Below are 15710 nucleotides of genomic sequence, written 5' to 3' on the forward strand. Positions count from 1 at the left end.
TTTTTCTCATATGAATAGTGATAGCTATAATTGATTTTCGATGAAGAACCCTCCAGAATATAATTGCTCCTAAATACTTTGTGTCCCATGAAAAGGAAAATTATTTTCTATCCCTGCATTCATTAATTCTATTGTAATATCTTGTGGTTTTTTCACAAATAGAGAAATTTTGATGCCTTTAATGTTAAAATCAATGAAAATTATTACTAATTTATATAAATTCCATATTAATCATAGACAATATTTTTCATTTATATGGACGTGATAAAATCTTACAGCCCAAAAAATTTATGTATTTTTTTTATTTTTTTCTCTTTTTTCTCTTCCTATCCATTTTTCCCAAATCCATACACCCATAATCCTTCTCCTCACTCCTCTCTTCACGCAATATTTCTGTACATATTTCCTGTTATTACTTCTACGACCATCACTACTGAAATATCTTTGAAATAATATTCACTCGTAAACATTAAATATTTCACTTTTCCTCTCAAATTTTTTGCTTCAATTCTGCATCATTTTTTTGACAAAAACCATCGTAATATGAACACGATCTGTTGTCATTTTTATTTTCAATCTTGCTAAACGTATCTTACGACGCTGAAATTTGTCGTTAACTTCGCCGTACCAATTTTTCCTCTTTCTTAATTGAAATTATCCCCTTGATGAACTTTTTCATTAAAATCTATTTTCAAACCGGGAAACATTGGCTTATTTTTCGACGGATGATTACGATTCACTTGTTAACTGCGCGACAAAATATCATCGGGCTTAACTTCCTTCCTTCGGGCTGTAAAAATCTTTCTCTTTTATTCCCGATACACTATTTCTGTTCCTTCTCTGAAAATTAAATAAAAAACCTCGTCAATTATTTCCCATTTTTATAAAAATCCTTCCTCAACCTATATTCCTTTATCTATTTCTCTCTTTCTCTCTCTTCCTATCTCTCTTTCTCTCATAAAATATGCCCAAAATGTCAACGCCTTATCCGTGACGTGACCACTTCTACGAATCCGTGACCAACATGGCTGGTTTGATGTAAGTGCCTCCGACCATCATATGCTCCAAATTATACCTAAAAAATATCAAAACAATTGAACTGTTACTGTCTATGATGCTAGTAATAATATCATCCGTCCACTATGATGGGTTACCCTGATGGTTAAAATCTTAACTCATTGTCAGTAGAACCTTTGTTATTTTTTTCTCGTTTGGAAAGACGTGATGTTATTTTTTAATCCTCCTTTTTAACTATTAATTGCTTGTTTTTCCAGCCCAAAAAAAAATATTATTTAAAAATTTTACGTTTTTTTAGTATTATTTTTTTTTCTTTTTTTTCGTTTTTTAGATGGTTTCTCCTCGATTATATTTATTTCGTCGATTGCACTTCCAGCGTAACTGTTTGTTACTTTTCCCATTGTTCCTCTCTTGTTTGTTCCTGATCGAAAATCCCTGTTTTAGATATCATAATTCACCTTTGTCGGATTTAACACACGTTACCTCTCATAGCCTTAAAAAAAATCCTCACTTGCGTAGAGAAATGTACTTAAATAACACAGGGTATGTGTTAAACTCATTGTTGTTGTATGTGTGAGAATGTTTGCTATGGCAGCGCCGATTGATAAAGCCGTCCTCTAAAGACGTACATTTTTCCTTTTTTTGAGGCATTTATTGCATATATGATTGCAGTAATTAAGCAACTATTTAAGGGAGATACAAATAAGATATTGATAAAAGCATGTGGAGTTTAGATAAAGTATATAAATTTAAAAAATTACCTTAGACAATTCTGATTTCGCCAGATTGTGTGCATAGTTACATGAAATATGTGTGAGGTAGTCCGTTTGCATGCCCCCTAGTGCAAAGTAATTAATTTTCCCTATAATATTATTAGACATAAATATTTCATGTGTTAGTTTAAAAAAAAATGTTTTTAACTTTGGTGAGGAACCCCATGAAGCTTCAGCATTTCATTAAGAAGTTTTTGTTAATTTTTTTGCTTCTAAAATGTATTCTTTTGTGCGTTAAGTGTTGAATTTGACGTCATTTAAGTATTGTATTTTTAACAAGTACAACTTTTATTTAAACTTTTTAATTTTTTTCCTTATGTTAAATAGGATTATAAGTTGGCTCATATTTAATGGTATACCGTTTTGCGTCATCATTTGCCATTCTTCACGCACAACTTCTGTCTATTCCCCATAATTTCTATGCAGATAAATGAAACTGTACGTGGTATTTTATCTCAAAATGAATTATAGATGTGAAATATGAGCCTATTAATTTTCAATGGGAATATAAGATAACGGAGTTGATCATGGGTCGTATTTATATTCCTTTTTCTCGGTTTTAAGTGTTGCAATGCAGAAAGAATTACGGTTATCGAGTCAGTAATGATATTATTTTCACCCGCAAACAATTTCAATCATAGAAAGGGATAAATATTTAAAACTGTCTCGCTGCAGCTTTGCCTACATTGCATACTTAAATTATAACCATGTTTTATTACTTTAATTTAGTTTTTTATAGCTTTGGGTAACGAATGGTGTAAAAAATTTAGCATATGTTTGGTAGGGGAACATAATTTTTAAGTTCCAATAGTAAGGCAGAAAAATATGTTTTATGCGAAAATTGTATTTTTAAGCCTTGCAACCTTCCTTTTATAGAAGATTTTGCGGACATTCAAAACAAATCAAGAGAAAAGAGGGGAATATCTTTCATTAGACAAATCAGCGAAAGATTAAATCGTTATCATGATGGAACTGTATTGTTACAAAAACCTAGGTTGACTTTATGCATAGGTGATTCAACTATGTTGTGCAAGCCACCGCAGAAGCACTAAGTATGTCATATTTATAATTTGCTGCCTGAGTAGCGGCTTCATCCTGGCTTTTTTGGATTCCCAGCTGTTAGATTTGATCCATCGGCGCTGCCTATTCATGCGTGTTCAAGTATGTTGCTGAAACACGACATGTTGTGTGTGTCTTCGATTCAGCCTGTCTGAAAAGGGCTTTGAATTGAAGGAACGTGTTTGTTCGTGAACTAACTGTGTGTCAACTGTCATTTTGTGAGCGCACGATGGTTGCGGACGCAATTGTGTGTTTGTGTGCTTGAAAGTTTTCTTGATGTAGTTCGTTTACGTCCATAATCCCCGCATTTTTTGTCCCCTTACCAAGGCAAGCTCCTCGAGAAAAAGGCAAGTTTCGAAAGCTTGGGAGATGGAACCTTCATCCATTCTGCGTCTTGATTGTAACAAGTATCATTTTAACCCATGCTCAAGTTATACAAAATATTATTCCTCAGCATTTTAAAATCTTAACCATATGCAGTATTTTTATAAGCATATAAGAATTTCTAAGAATTGGAAAGATTGCTCAATTATTGTTGCAAAGACAGATGAATTATTCTGATCTTTGGTTCGAGTTTTGAAGTGGTATTCGATCATTGTTCTGCCTTGCGATATTATTTATGTGATTTGTGTATTGACCATTAAACCAGTTATTAAATTGAATTTTTTAAAGCGTTTCCATTGACATTGCCACGATTCTTTCTATAGAATCCGATGGTGTAAATAACAATAAATAGCTTTAACCGCTTAATGCAATATTTCCTGATTTTTTTCTCGAGTAAAATATACTTGCTACCTAGAGCATTTAATTTTCATGACTCTATTCAAGTAGTGGATGCCGAGTTTTTTTGCATTTCCGCATTTTATATGCTCTTGTGGATGACTCCGTAAAGAATAACCGCTGGACTGGCCGTAGTCATTTCTTGAAATCATTACTTTTGCCATGGGATTGTTCTTTTTTTCTTCTCATTCCACCATACTAATTGTTTAAGTCTTTTCCTTGTCAAAATTATACACATATATTTAGATAGTTTTATTTGTTAATTATTTTCTGTTAAAATGGTTATGTGAACGATGAATTTAATGAACGATGAAAGTCCCACGGTATTAATTTTACATATCTGCAAAATTCATTCGTTCAGTCAATATATTCAATGAATTTTATTGGGAAATGTAACTCCGACTGCTGATGTTTTTTTATGCAGTATAAGTATTATATTCACGTGGATTTAAAAGTCCATAGTTGTACAAATTATCCTTTTATGGTCTTTCAATTTTTTTGGGAAAAATATTTAAGTGATTGAGTATTTTAGAAATTCTGAATTATTTTTCATGACAGATATTTCGTCAATTGCTATGTAGGAATCAGGTGACGAGCAAAATTTGTCGAGTAGATCTTTATTTAATTGTTTTCAGAAGTTTTATTTGCTTATTTTCATTAAAGCTTTGAATGGTGGTCGTACTTTTTAAACGGTATACTGTCGATATCTATGTACCAAATTTAATTTTTCTCCAACCGCTTATGATATTCTATTGAGCATGGGTTACAGTAGCGTAATAACACGGATTTTTATGATGTATTTTTGGCCTCTCTTAAACCAAGGTCGCCCTGGACTCTCTAGCATACCGATGCCTAATCGACGCTTGCCTTTCGTAAGGAGGACACGGATTACATTTCCTCATTTGTAATCCTGTTGCACGAGCCGCCAGCTTCTAGCCTAAATGCGCTAAAAAGCCGCCGTCCGTACCTTATCCTCGTCTCTGTGCCTCAAAATATATAAGCTGCCGCCGCTGCCGCTGCTGACGCTGCTGCTGCCGCCGCTGGGCTCTTCGCCTACTAAATTACCCACAACCCCCTCTACTTTTTCTCTCTCTCTCTCTCCCTCCCTTCCAGCAACATTCACTCCATCTGTTGAGCTAACTCGCACCTACATGGTTGACCAGGTTCGCTATCCTGTTCCCCCTCCACCTACGAAAAACCCTGTTCCCTTCAATTTGCATCGAAAACCGTGAACGCTTAGCGGAGGAGAAGTCCACTAATTGATAGGAAATCATCTTTTCATCGGCCTTCGGGATTAAAGTTCAAATGGAATTGATTAGGTCTCTCAACTCGATATTCCGTTATTGGTTTCGTAGGAACCAGATTGCGAACAAAATCAGTCCATTGCTTCTTTATGTAACTGTCCGAGAATTGTCGAGACATTGCCTCAATAGCCATTCAGCTGTAAGAAACGTGCATGTTCGATTGTATGAGCAACTACGGGAAAAACTTACTTTTACGCTCTGCCCTGTTCTTCTTACATGCTGTACTAGTTCTTTCTTCCCTTCATATCCCAAACTCATTATTACAAATCCAGCCGATAAGCGATTGAATACTTAATAGGATAAAAATACGTGCATAGGGATCGTGAAGTCACGTTGTTTCACGAAATAAGTTCGTAAAAGCTTTTCATAGGTATTCTGTTGCTTTATTTAATTAGTATAGGTAGTTATTCACCGAGTACAATTATTCACTTTTATCAATACTGGGGGTCGTATTGGAAACCATTACTATAATGAGGATGAAATCGTCAATAAAAATTGCGTTGAACTGAGTTGTGTGAGAAAAAAAGAGGGTTAGAAGATTTCCTGATAAAATAGTCCAAGTCCCGAGATAGTAGCTCGATTTCTTTTATGGTCTGAACAGTTTTTCCCAGCGGAGAGAATGTTTCGTTTTCCCATTTTAACACGATGAATTTTTCAGATACTGAGATTTTCTAAGATTTCAATTTCTTGACAGCTCATTGTATTAATATAAGACATCTATTCATTGCAAGCATTTTTTTTTTTATACGTGAGATGTTGGACAAATGACGGTACCAACATAAATTGATTAACGTTGTATTGAGTGTGGGATGATATGAATATGCCTGGTAATATTTTGAAAACCTCTTGAAATATGAGGCAGTCCAATTATTGCTAGTTTTATACGTTTGGAATGCCATAGATTATGAAATGGTATTGTCGGATAAATATGGAACAGTAAAAATTGTGTAATACCTCCAGAGCATATTTGAATAATTGTTTAATCTTTTACCAAGGAAAGTACTTCTCGTTAGAAATTGCTAAAAATATTTTCTTCTATCGACTCTTGGTTGATGTGAAACTCGGAAACTCTTTTACTCAAGGCATCTGGTGAGATATCGCGAAACTAAACTATTTCGCGATAGAAACTATTTCGCAAACTAAATTAATATATTAGCACATGCGCTCTTAAATTATACGCAGACTTTTTTATGAATTATTGATCATAAATCGTAGTCGTTGTAAACTCATGAATATTTATTTCGTATGTTATTGCTCCAGATTATTTCGTTGTTTGAATCAGATGTTGGTATTTGGCTCGGCCAAGAGTTGAAATGTGTAGCTGGAACGTGACTTCAGTGACTTATCTGCAGTGATTCGTTGCATTGTGGCTAACGATAATTTGGTGTTGTCCTGCTCGGCTCCACAAATACTTCCTCATCCTCTCTTCCTTAGGGAATCCTTACGATAGCCCAGAGTGAAAAACAGATCAATTTGTAGTGTTGTAAATCCCGCTCTGTTTGGAGAGAAAAATCCCGTACTGCTAAACCGACACGCCCTCTTCAAGCGAAGTCATCATTGTCCTCCATCGATCTCAGTATTGGATTCATCGGAATTTTTATAGAGGTCTCCCTTAGAGGATATCTAAGGGCCGTTGTTGGGTCACTCGGCTTTCGAGGAAGGAAATGATAGATATTTCAAGCTAGGTTTAATATCGAAGCAGACTGCGGTAGCATTGGCTCAAGAGAGACACACGTGAAGACGTAACTATACTCCGTAGAGATCTCTCCGCTTAGTGATGGCATAGGTATAAAACTAAATGAAGCGGCTGTTACGATGTAAAATGATTTCATCTCCTCTTTTTTGTGAATAAATCAAATCAATTTTTATTATAATAAGTAATAAAAAAGTAATAAATTGAAAAAGGGCTATTTTTAGCAATGATCCTTGCCTGCGTAGTTACATCAATAATTGTCGCTTGCGATAAATCTGTAAGTTGAGTTGTTTTCTTTTTCTTGACCTCTATTTTTTAATGTTGATTCAGTGTTTTGGAGCATTGGGTTTGAAGTAGCCCGCAATAGTAATGGCTCCAGAAATACATCTCGCAACTACATACTAGACAGAAAAATTGACACGCTTCTGTCTAGAATATAGTTGCGAGAGAGCTGCTATCGCGGGCTACTTCAAACCCTATACTCCAAATACTAAATCAACGATATATCTACATCCATTGACCCCTACTTCGTTCAAAGTATAACTGCTTTAACTTCGTTAATATTTTGATTGAAGACCTCAATCGGTTTGTGCTCTATTCACTGTCGCCGTTCACATTTTTGAGTCGATCATTATATTCGAATGTTATTGCAGTCAATTTCGTCAACCCAACTTTAGGCCCAGAAACGGGTGTTACGTTATGACCGGTATTGCCTAGTCCTGAGTGAGTCGATGTAGACCACACTGCGACGAATCACAGTATTGTGGGTTGCATCTAAGAGGTTTTAATGCTTTCCTTACGTTGCAATGTAGCAACTCAATGAAACACGTTGGGCCCCTGTTGGCAACTTGTGGGATGGTCAAGTATTGGCCGATGATTGTTTCATATCGTATTGTCAGCAGTACTCAGTATGGTAGGCCAAGAAAAAACAATAATTGTCGATACATTTACTATAATACTGGCGTAGAGACGTTCGCTGGACCTCCACATTTCTAAGCCGATCTCCATGACAATGCTGTTTGGTTTTTGATTAATGTGCTATTAAAATACGGAGTCAATTCATTGAATATGAGAAATGCGCCATCTGTTACAAAACGTAGATGTAATGTTGAAGCTGATATGTTTTATTAGGAAGCACTTATGCTGTAAGTAGAAAAGGAAATGTGTATCTGTTATCTACGTAAATATTAAAGGCTGTCATCCTATAACATGATGCAACACGTTTAAATATCAATTATTAAGTAAATAATAATTTTTTTACTCGAAAATAACTCATAGTACCGCCACAGAAAAATTTCGCATCACATTGCGATTTCTTATCGGGCTCCTGCGAAATTATAATAATGAGTATTAAATGTATTTAACTATGTAACTCAGTGGATAGCGAACCAATTGTTCTCAATTTATGGTGCCAAATATGTATCTTATTGTGTAAATATAACCCCACAATCGTAATTAGTTGCTTCTCCTCCGTTATCGCTCAGTTTTCCGCAAGCCAAAATTCCACCTTTCCAGTCCTCTACGTCCAACCTTTCATCATCTCACTATGAAAACTTCTTTCACAGCACATTCTATTACTTATGATGAAAATATTTCTCTCTTTTTATTCTGTGTGTAAAATGGTGTTTGTGTACCAGCCACTTCTGTGACGCCTGACTCACCAACACTTCACATCTACAGATCCCCGAAAAAAATATCTATAAACATCTACAGAACACTGAAATCGCCTCTTGACGATACAAGACGGCACTCCATATTGTTGTTAAATTGTTATATCTCTCTCTCTTCTTAATCACTTTCAACAAGCACATTTCAAGCACATCCTACGCATGTGGCAATTTTGACCGATGGTAAGCATTAATTTCTCTCTCTACTTTTAATGAATCTTTTCTGCTGTCGGTCTCCACCGAAAACTGTTTGTGCTCCTGGTGTCTTATGTGTGTCCGCCGTGGGTGTGCTGAAGGATTTGGTAAAACAAAATAATTTTTACAATTGTATATATTGTTTTTTGGTAAAAAAAAGCTGCTTAAAATAATGAAAATTAATACTTTACTTCATATTCTAAGAATAATCAAAGAAATCTCTACCTTAGGAAAACATTGGTCTCTTTTTTTCTCGTAATCCTTTCACGATAATACTGCAAGGAGCTACTTTTTATGAATTTTATCCACACTCTGACACTATTGTGTATTACAGCCCAAACTACTTAATCCGAACTACGCACATTTGTGGATTATCGATAGATACGATATTTATCGCATATTGTAGTAACTAACGGAAACATGTCTTACTCAGGTCACTTCTTATTTATACCTGTGAAAGGTCTTAAAATACCAATAATTTAATGTTTTACAGTATTATTTGAAAATATATAAATATATATTGATATAGTTTGGTTAATGGCTTGATCTTGTAAACCAATGCAATGTGAAACTGATTTTTTTATTTATAGGTAACTTCTGTGTATTGACGTTAATTTCATCTTAAGTTTACAATTTTTCTCTCTTTGTTTTCAAAATTAAACTTAGTAGAGTGATTTTGGATATTATTTCAGCTATTTATAGTTCTTTTAAAAATAACTAAATCGAATTATTTCTTATATTCTGTATTTCTGAAATTGGTTCTCTCTTTTCGATAAAAGGTTTTAGATGTTTTAGATGCAATTTAAATAAACGCTACGAAGCATGAAATAGCCACGTAATTATTTCAATGAATTTTTCAGTATTGGTTTAGATGAAATGTTGACTCTTCATACTTCATAAATTATAAGTTTATAATGTGTTTTCACTTTAATAATTTTTATGTTCTCTTTAAACTTGTTGATTTTAATATGGCTGACGCCTTGTTTATAACATCTAAAACCTTAAAATGTTACTGATCAGGACGTTAATGATCTATAATTCATGATTTCACTTTTTCGCTAAAGTATTCCGACATTTTCTTTTAACTTCGCTGTAACACCCCCTGTAATTTTTAAGCGTTGAAAAATGAGCTTTGCTGGGCTCCTTTTGGTATTATTTCTGCAAGCGTCCCGATACCTATTGATACCTAGTTTAAAATTGGTTCAGCTTATTTTGCAGATATAGTGCCAACCGCTTCCCTGAGGTTATCATTTTCTCAGAAACTATCCATTTTTTCTCATCTATTTAAACTTATTTTCAGACATTTTCTCACTCAATGCTTTACAAATAAATGGAAATTGTTTTCAGGTCTAATAGTGTTAGGGTTCACCAAGAGTGTTCCAATTTCACCAGGTCCAAAAATTTGCACAATATATCAAAATTCTAGAATATGAATATTATGTCCTCTTAATCTCATTAATCCATACCAATGTCAATTAATTTTCTAAAATTTCACCATGATTAAGATGGAATGACGTTGATGTCATCCTCTAATACCTTTTTTCGAAAGTCGACTGTCATTTCTTTTCTAAAATATCCATCCCAAATGAACTTCTTTGCAATCTAAGGCATGGTGTTTTTATTCCTTCGACCGCAGTTTGAACCAAAATCACTGCCAAATAAAAAATTAAGACCAAACACTAATTTAAATTAACAAAACGTATCTCTTGCACTCACACCTAAACATACGTTCACCCCATATAAGGCGAAATGGTTTCTTTTTCCTCTAATCTTATTAAAAACGGATTGATGACGTACCACACTCAAAAATGACGACACCTTGTGCTCCCATCTTGCAAAATACACTTCATTTTCCGCAACCAACATGTAACCGCTAAATTGTATTATAATTAACAGCAAGGCCTTCAGGCACCACCGGCGTATGTGTTTTCCCTGCAAAGCAATTACTTCATCGTTGCTAACTAGAAATTAGCGAGTAGAAAATCCCTTATTACTAAACGTGCTAGAGCTCACTGCCTGTTTAGTGTATTACATAGATGGTGATGTGCAATAATGGTTTTCTTCGGTTTACCCAAAGTGGCCCTAGATATAATGAGCTTCTGACCAACATGTTAACTGTCTGTGCTCTACTTTGTCCAATTAACCTGGTTTGGTGTTTTTCAACTGCATATCTGGCTTAACGGTGTCCTTATGTAATCCATATCAAAATGTTTCGAATACTTAGATGATGTAGATTAGCTTGGTAATGCAACTAATTCGCTAAAATTGACGAAGTATGATTCACTGTAGATATCAGATGATTAAAATTCTATGTGTTTAAGTTATATTTGCTTTCATAGAAATACTTAGGCCCAGAAATCAATATTTGAAGAAATATGATAATTAAAAATAATAATATAAAGCGACTTCGGGCCTTTTCCATTTATTCACTGATAAAGGGCACAAATAAACAATAATTTCTGGTAAAATTCTCTCAGAGATGTTATTTTATTCTCTCGCCAAAATTGGAGCCACTTTGCCATCAAGCATAGATGTATGTATATAAGTCTTTTAACTGGTTGAATGTCCATTATTTCATTATAACCTGAGAAAATGGAATCTTTGAAGTGTATAACGCATTCAAAAATGATATTCATGAAATGCTTTTGGTGATGGCGTTGCTTTTCTCTTCAATTATTGTTCACACTCAAGTCAAACAATTACAAATCCATTCGCGTTTTTTGCTGTTCATTTTCTCCCCTGAAGTCGCTGTTTCTCGTTTTTATACGAGCATTTATCTTATTTCTTCTTTGCTTGCCCTTTTTCTCCGCCTATTCTCCTATCTTTCTCTCTCTCTTTCTACCTTTGATATTATTCACATCTCTCTTTCTCTCTATTTCGCGTCAATTTTCTCTGTGTGCGACTGAATTTTTCGCCGCTGGCGGTCATTACCGTGACCGCGCACTTTGCAAATCCATTATCATTAACGTGGCACAAATTATCAATTCTCATCTTCACCTAACAACCGGGACGTTGGTATCGGGAACTTTAACGGGGAATCGACTCATTTTAACGACTCGATCCCTTGCTTAAACTCGATTTCCACGTCCGGCTATGTTTCACCTATTGCTTTCCTCTTTGTCTCCTTTCGTAATAATTCTCACGCTTAAAAATTTTGAAAAAAAATTAAAAACGCTTGATAACTTTCCTATCTTTCACTTTTCTCCTTTAAAAATTTCTTCTCGCATATCTCTCTTCTTTCTATATCTTTCCCTTTCTTTCTCCTATCCTCGTGATCTTCTTTTCGCCTGTTCGTTCTTCATATGTTTTCTTTCTCTCTCTGTTTCCCTCCCAATCTCTCCACGGATCCCCGTCCACCTTTCTCCCGCACAGACGAGGCAGGAATGGCCGCTGAAGCGGAGAAGAAGAAACCAGAGGAGCTGACCGCGGAGGACAAGATGGCGCTCCTGGGAAGGCCGAAGCTCGGCGAGATCACGAGAGCCCAAATCCGAATTAAGGAGAGCAAGGAATTTAAGGTCTATAAATGTTTCGCGGGACAGGGTGGAAGTCAAATGATTTTTGGTATTATATAGCCAGCCCCAGACGTCTAAAATGATTAAAATTATCATTTTCCCGTATCACCTCTTCAGTGGTATCTCCTACCGGTCTATTATTTCATTAATCTAGTAAAACTTTGTCTTCAATGCTTCAGGCTTCACAAATACTGTTTCTGTGAGGTTAATATGAAGACAACATGAGATATTTTGCTTATATCTGCCAAATAGGAGTTAAAATTGGTACCTATTTAAAGTTTTACCATTGAGGAATTCCGCTGAAGTGTTAACATGGTTTCAAAATTTCCTCATTTTTATATGCATGTATCGATGCTTTCCTATGAGAAGGAAAAATGTAGATTTAAGTGAAAATGCGAACTTTTTCGTAATTAATTGAAACTGCATTAATCATTTAAAACTTTAAGGGAGTGCTTGTGCCAGTACATAAAGCATATATTTATGTTTATATTTCGTATAATTATACCATTATCTGTTTTGAATAAAATGTCCTCAACTTCAAAACTACGAGACGTGACCGTGGTTTCTTATCCCATTGATTTTCATATATAGTCAAATATATTTTGTTTGCCTCCCAGAGCTCAAACATAAAGAAAGAGACGGACCTATTCGAAGTTCTCGTTATCCTTAGAATGTGTCAAGTATTAACTGTTATATTATGTGATGCATTGTGATATGAATTTCCTCTTTCCTACAGGTTCCATTATAGTTTAGACAGATTTATTCACCTTTTGGTCTAGTGTTTTTAATAATTTTCATTCACTCAAAATTCTCGGCGGTTAGACTAGAAAATTTTCGAAAGTAGACTCCAGTAAAACCAATATCCAATGGAAAATTGCTATATCGTTATCTATCTCATGATTTTTTTTTTCAATTGTTTTAGATTCCTATAGGTGTTGCCCAAGGGTCTTACAGCTCGTAACTAGGTCTGAAATGGTTTTATTGTCTTGGAGCATTTTCCCTCATTGCCTCCTGTGTGTCACATCTTGTCATTCTATTATTTCATTAATCGAGTGCAATTTTGTCTTCATTACTTTAGACTTTACAAATTCATGGTTCGGTGAGGTTAATATGGAGACAATATGAGATAATTTTGTTATATCTGCTAAAGAGGTGTTAAAAACTGAATGGAGAAGCCTATCTACTAGACGTACAATAATTGTAATAAATATAAATATGGTTTCATCTTGCTTATTTTTCCGACTTTCTCATCTGTGCTAGTGAACTATACTTGCTATTATTTCATTAATCTAGTAAAGCTTCAGTCGAATAATATTTAAACTTTACTTTAATGGCGACTCCTTGTGATTGGAAGAAAAAGGTTATACGTTATAGAAACTCAATTTTGTTGAAGCTTCCCCCTAATATTTTCCTACAAACTGCATCATCAATAATTGAAATGGCACTTACCATTTAATTTTTTAATGAGTCTTTGTACTAGTATATAAGGCATTTAAAAACAGAGGCAGATTATATGATTGAAGTATGATAACGAAATTTTATTTTTACAGTTGACCTAACAAGTGGCAAAATTCTTCAATTCGATATACATTTATATATTTAAATATAACATTTTAAAATCTATCGTTAAGTGTTCTTTGTGTTTAATTATTATAAGTAATTTCGCTAATGAAACTCAATTTCTTGCCAAATATTGACTGCTTCTCATTTTTTTCTCTTGTTGCTGGTTGACAGAACACCGTTGATAAGTTGGTTAAGCGAGCAAACGCGTCTATTCTCATCGGAACCTCATCGTGGAAGGAGCAGTTCATTGAAGCCATCACTGTCAGTGCAGGTCAGTAAAATCTATTTTAGATGTTTATTGTAATTCGTTTAGATGTAGAGAATGTGTTGATAAAGATGAGTCATTCTGGTTTTAATCGGTGTTGAACGATCGAAAAACGTGTCCTAGGTGACAAAGGCTTCGATAAGAACAGATTTCTTAAGAACAAAAAATGGAGAGTAAATCCTTTTAGATGAGTTGAAGAGCTCAATCAATTTTATAGTCTCATTATTACTAATTTGACGGTTTACCCTAGAAGTATGCCACCGCGATGTAAATATAATAGGGTAGTTTCCTTCATCAAAAAAACGAAAGGAATTGATTGCGATTCATTACCCACCATTAGTGTATTCGTAATATACAAATTATTTGGTTTTAGAAATACCGGTTTAGACGAATGGCAATGGTCAATTTTAACCTCATTTAAAAAAGACTAGATTGATGCCCATGCGATGCCACTCCACGTGACTTCACAGGGACCTTGATGCTATACGAGTAGTCGGGAGTTTTACATCGTCTGAGATTACCAATGCATGTATGAGGCACAGAGCTCAGAGAAACATCTCTCAATAATCACCTATTAAAACTGCCTAAGGTCGGAAAGTTTCCTTCGTTTAATAGGGTATTAATAATCCTTATTTAAGCCAAGCGCTGCCTGCTAGCAGGGTACTCTGCTACCTGCTAGCAACCTGCATCACAGCAGCGCACATGCCCTCGCCCCAAGGTCACCTCACACGGCGACAGTGGGAACCAGAATGACGTCACTCGGGGTTTTCCCAGCATTCATACTTAGCCGTCGCGTTTTCGCGCGCTTGAAATTTTTCACTTTTCATTTAATCGCGAAAAATAGATATCGTCATTTAAAAATCTAAAAGCGTGAAATACGTACTCCAGGAGTAATAATCTTTCAATTTAGGCAACACAAAAATAATAGGAAATCACCCTATTTTAAAAGTTCTCTGATTTTTATAGGCCTCTTTGTCGATGCGTCACTATGGGAAGCAAAATGTAGATTTCAGGGATAAGGTGAACGTTTTTTACACCTTATTTTCTATTTAAGGGCGTTATAATATTTGTAATGAGTTATCACAAAAAGATGAGCATGTAAATGCATTATGCATAGAATTATCAGCCCATTGACCATAATTATAGTTGAATGGAAATAGAAATTAATTTTATTCAAGCTGATTGAAAAATTACAATAACTATTTTTATTGACTATAAACAGTTATTGCCGCCTCATTTTTCCGCCTAATTTTCCTAATTTTTCATGCATTGTGGCGTTACGTTAAATCTTGAAGATTGTGCACGTAAGCCCCAGACATAGGGAACTCCAATCGTCAGTCACAAGCTGGTTCAGGGAAAGACTCCACAAACAAGAAATCAGCACACAAGAAACAATTGTCAAAAAAATTTACGAGTTGTTTTCAATCAATATCTATTTGAAGCAGAAGTATTCAAAATCAGAATTATTACTGAAAATAACGATGATAACTATATTATCCCATAGGAAATATTACCAAACTAAGTACAAGCTGTACAATTTTGCTAAAATCACCCATGTCAGTCACGGCATCCGTCTACCACGAGCGCCCGAGCAAAAAGAGACCTAGCGTACTCCGAGGCGTGACAGGGTGGAGGGGAGGGATTTTGCCAAGGAGTGGAGGGGTAAAAAGGGCAATGTTCAATCAGCTGCGAATCTGCCCCAAAAAATCGCTTCTGTTGACTCGCAGCTCCGCCAAGCATCATCCCGGCCGGGGTAGGAGGGGGGAACAGCGTGCAGGCCGGAAATTTCCCCTCAATCTTCTGGGTTGGAGATCTTCTCACTGGGAGATTCATTGGAATTCATGGAGGGGAGAGACAAGTGGGGTGAGGTGTTGGAGGGAGA

The 15710-nt window shown here is 35.2% G+C and overlaps 1 protein-coding gene across 2 annotated transcripts in view; it reads left to right on the forward strand.

The window, feature by feature from the left end:
- The window catches only part of LOC124167985 (sodium/calcium exchanger 3-like), a 428262-nt gene that overhangs the window by 392593 nt on the left and 19959 nt on the right, over positions 1–15710 (forward strand). The window contains exons 3-4 of one of the 2 annotated variants that reach the window (XM_046546065.1): positions 11861–12003; positions 13735–13834. In XM_046546065.1, the coding sequence (XP_046402021.1) occupies positions 11861–12003; positions 13735–13834 (243 nt within the window). The remainder of the gene's footprint in view (positions 1–11860; positions 12004–13734; positions 13835–15710) is intronic. The other variant, XM_046546066.1, reaches the window with a different exon arrangement.

Source organism: Ischnura elegans, chromosome 11 (genome assembly GCF_921293095.1).
Source record: "Ischnura elegans chromosome 11, ioIscEleg1.1, whole genome shotgun sequence".
NCBI classification, from domain to species: Eukaryota; Metazoa; Arthropoda; class Insecta; order Odonata; family Coenagrionidae; genus Ischnura; species Ischnura elegans.